At 41.6% G+C, this 2,908-nt stretch overlaps 2 protein-coding genes across 3 annotated transcripts in view; both read left to right on the forward strand.

Annotated features, from left to right (window-relative positions):
- LOC101845747 (leucine-rich repeat protein soc-2) overlaps positions 1-2,908 on the forward strand; it is a gene marked incomplete at its 5' end in the record, with an annotated part of 45,855 nt that overhangs the window by 30,741 nt on the left and 12,206 nt on the right.
- The window catches only part of LOC101864587 (cysteine-rich and transmembrane domain-containing protein B), a 4,663-nt gene that overhangs the window by 869 nt on the left and 886 nt on the right, over positions 1-2,908 (forward strand). Inside the window, exons 2-3 of one of the 2 annotated variants that reach the window (XM_005112760.3) lie at positions 94-158; positions 2,396-2,471. In XM_005112760.3, the coding sequence (XP_005112817.1) occupies positions 94-158; positions 2,396-2,471 (141 nt within the window). The remainder of the gene's footprint in view (positions 1-93; positions 159-2,395; positions 2,472-2,908) is intronic. The other variant, XM_005112761.3, reaches the window with a different exon arrangement.

Below are 2,908 nucleotides of genomic sequence, written 5' to 3' on the forward strand. Positions count from 1 at the left end.
GTGTGTGTGTGTGTGCGCGCGCGCGTGTGTGTGTGTATAAGATAATGAAATTATATTCCTATATCGCATAACATCGCTTGTCTATCTCGGCAGCAGGCAAGTAACGTGGTTGTGATGCAACAGCCAGCCCAGCAGAGCACGGTCATTGTAAGAGAAAGGTAAGGGTTAGAGTTAAGGTTAGAGTTAGGGTTAGAGTTAACGTTAAAGTTAACGTTAGAGTTAGGGTTAGAGTTAAAGTTAGGTTAGAGTTAAGGTTAGAGTTATGGTTAGGGTTGGACAGCGTGGCCTGTAGCACTGAACAGACACCGAAAGTCCCACTGCTCTGCACCATGCATTGTTATTTCGCTACCTCAGAATTACAAAGTTCTATCTGACATGTTTTGCCGTTTTGAGTTACTAAGACCATGAGATCAAATGCCGTATCTGCTTCTCTCAAAATCGAACGATTACTCTGAATTGTTGTTAAGATATTCAAAAAATTGCATTTGAAAAACACTTGCCATATTGTGAAACTCAATTTTTTATCGTCAAATTTCTCGAAACTTGGTGCTGTGCAGATAGAACTTTGTAATTTTTTGGTAGCGTTTTGTTGACCCAAGTTTGCACAAGTTTACAATGTAGACATTGGCGAAAGAAGTAGATACATGTGGTTCGTAAATGTCAGCAATATATTATATCTTATATATCAATAGTGCGAGTGTCAAATGATTGTCTGCGCGCTCATATGACCTTAGCAGTTGCGAGCGCCGTAAAACCTTATACTACTAACTAAATGATTGTCTCTGATCTGATAACGTCAGAAATCTGTGTCATCTTATACATGTATATCGATGATATGAATGTCAAAAGATAGAACAAAGCTTGTTAACGTCAGCAATCTATGTTGCCTTATATATTGATGGTATGAGTATGAGTGTCAAAAGAACGGCTCCATTCAAGGGGTTTAAAAACATTCTGGGGTCCTTGGCTTCGGCCCATGAGGTCAGTTTGTTCGGCCCAGTACCATGCCACCACGCGAGGAGGAAAAAACAACAACTTGGCGCTCAGAACTTAGTCAACATAATCCGATCATTTCAGTGAGTTTTACATGGCACTTCAAACGATATCTGATGACTTTTCGGCCTGGTTAATACATACAGTTATGTTGGGGGTGGGGGCAGGGGGGATTTTGTTGATCGATAAATCAGTAAGTTGGTTGTCTATTTTTTTAAAAGATAATCTAATCATTCCAATGAACTCTATGGGGCAAGTTAAACGACATTTTATGAATTTCTAGTAAATATATTTTATGTTTTTGTCTATTTGGGTGTGTACTTTATATCGTCTGCATCGATAACTCAATGGGTTGGTTGTTTATAGCTTTTCTGTATTCAGTGTAATGTATCCAACAAAATGTATGAGATGTATCCGGCGCTCGACATTCACTCAATTATCCAGCCCAATTTTTAAAAGTTTGGTGCCCCCCCCCTCCCCCATCTTAAAATGTTCTCCATTCACCTCCTCTCCTGCTCTCTAACAATTTTCTGTCGTCTGCTTTCGTCTCCACTTTCTGCTTCCATCCCCTCGCCTCCCTTACTCCCTCTTCTGGGCTCTTAACTCTTTCTGCAGCCTTTCTACTGCTACTCCTTGGCTCCTTCTTACTTGTGTCTGTCAGCCACACCCCTGATCTTATAGTAGGTAATATCTAATACCCAGCTTTCTTGGAAAAAGGCGAAAATTCTCGGAGGTCCCGTGTGCAAACTGGGCACGTTAAAGATCCCTTGGTGGTTCAAAATCGATAAGAGTAGGCTTCAGCCGCCACTCGGTTAAGATTCAAAATTAATTCCTACCAAATTAAAAATGCTTAATGTGTCCCGCGCGCTCATAATATGACCTCATGCAGTTGCGAGCGCCGTAAAACACTTACATAAAAAAACAAGTAGTTGCCAGTCTCTCTGCTGGGATGTTGAATCCTTCTTAGCCCAGGTTGTCAAAAACAAGTTACAAGAGACGTCCGTGAAAACAACACAAATCGCTACTACTTAGATCTAATTTAAGGAGACAGGCGCCATCGAATTTGTTGTCTAGGCTAATCAAGGCTGAGTGGAATGTAATGGGGCCTATCCAAGCAGACATGCAGAGATACTCAATGGGAATTGTATAAAAAGGAGTTTTATTTTTAGAGAAAGTTTTGCGCCACTTGCATCACAAACAGGTCATTCAAGTGCCAAAGATAATTATAGAGTGTTACCAGAGGCTGACATACAAAAAGGAGAATAGATAAGGACGATAGACGTTTGACAGCAAAGAAGGAGCAAACCGCACCACAGCAGCCGCCAACCACCCATCAAGAAGGGGTGTAGAACCCATGCCATGTACGACAAGACGTAACACGTACTCATTTGCTTTGTTCCAGCGCAAATGTAAACCACGCCCTCCACTGCATCATCTGCTTCTTCTTCCCGCCCTGGCTCTTCGTCTGGATCTGGATGGTAAGGGTTCGATTCCATAAGTTATCACATCTATTTTTAAAAATAATAATAAGACACACTGGTACATCTTCCTTGATTCCAAACGCATTAGACGTGTGTCTCTTATTGGGCGTATTAATGAAGTCAAGGTCTAAAATCTAAAGGGAAGGAAGTAGTGCTCGGGCAATAACCGCTCACAGCCCAGTCAAGGATGTATCAAGCATACTGCTTTAGGGTGGTCTGTCAAGACGCAAAAGGTCGTACACTTTGTAGTTTTTCGACTTGTGGGCTGCGATATCTTTGGTGGGTCATGTATTTCTGTAGAGGACGGTGAATTGAATAAAATGGATGGAAGGGAGTAGAAAAAAAGAAGATTTTGCAGAGGATAGGTGTGAGAGCTTAGAGAGGGAGAGAGTGGGAGAAAGAGAACGAGAGAAAGAGAGAGAGAGAGAGAGAGA

Source organism: Aplysia californica, unplaced genomic scaffold (genome assembly GCF_000002075.1).
Source record: "Aplysia californica isolate F4 #8 unplaced genomic scaffold, AplCal3.0 scaffold01397, whole genome shotgun sequence".
In the NCBI taxonomy this organism is placed as follows: domain Eukaryota; kingdom Metazoa; phylum Mollusca; class Gastropoda; order Aplysiida; family Aplysiidae; genus Aplysia; species Aplysia californica.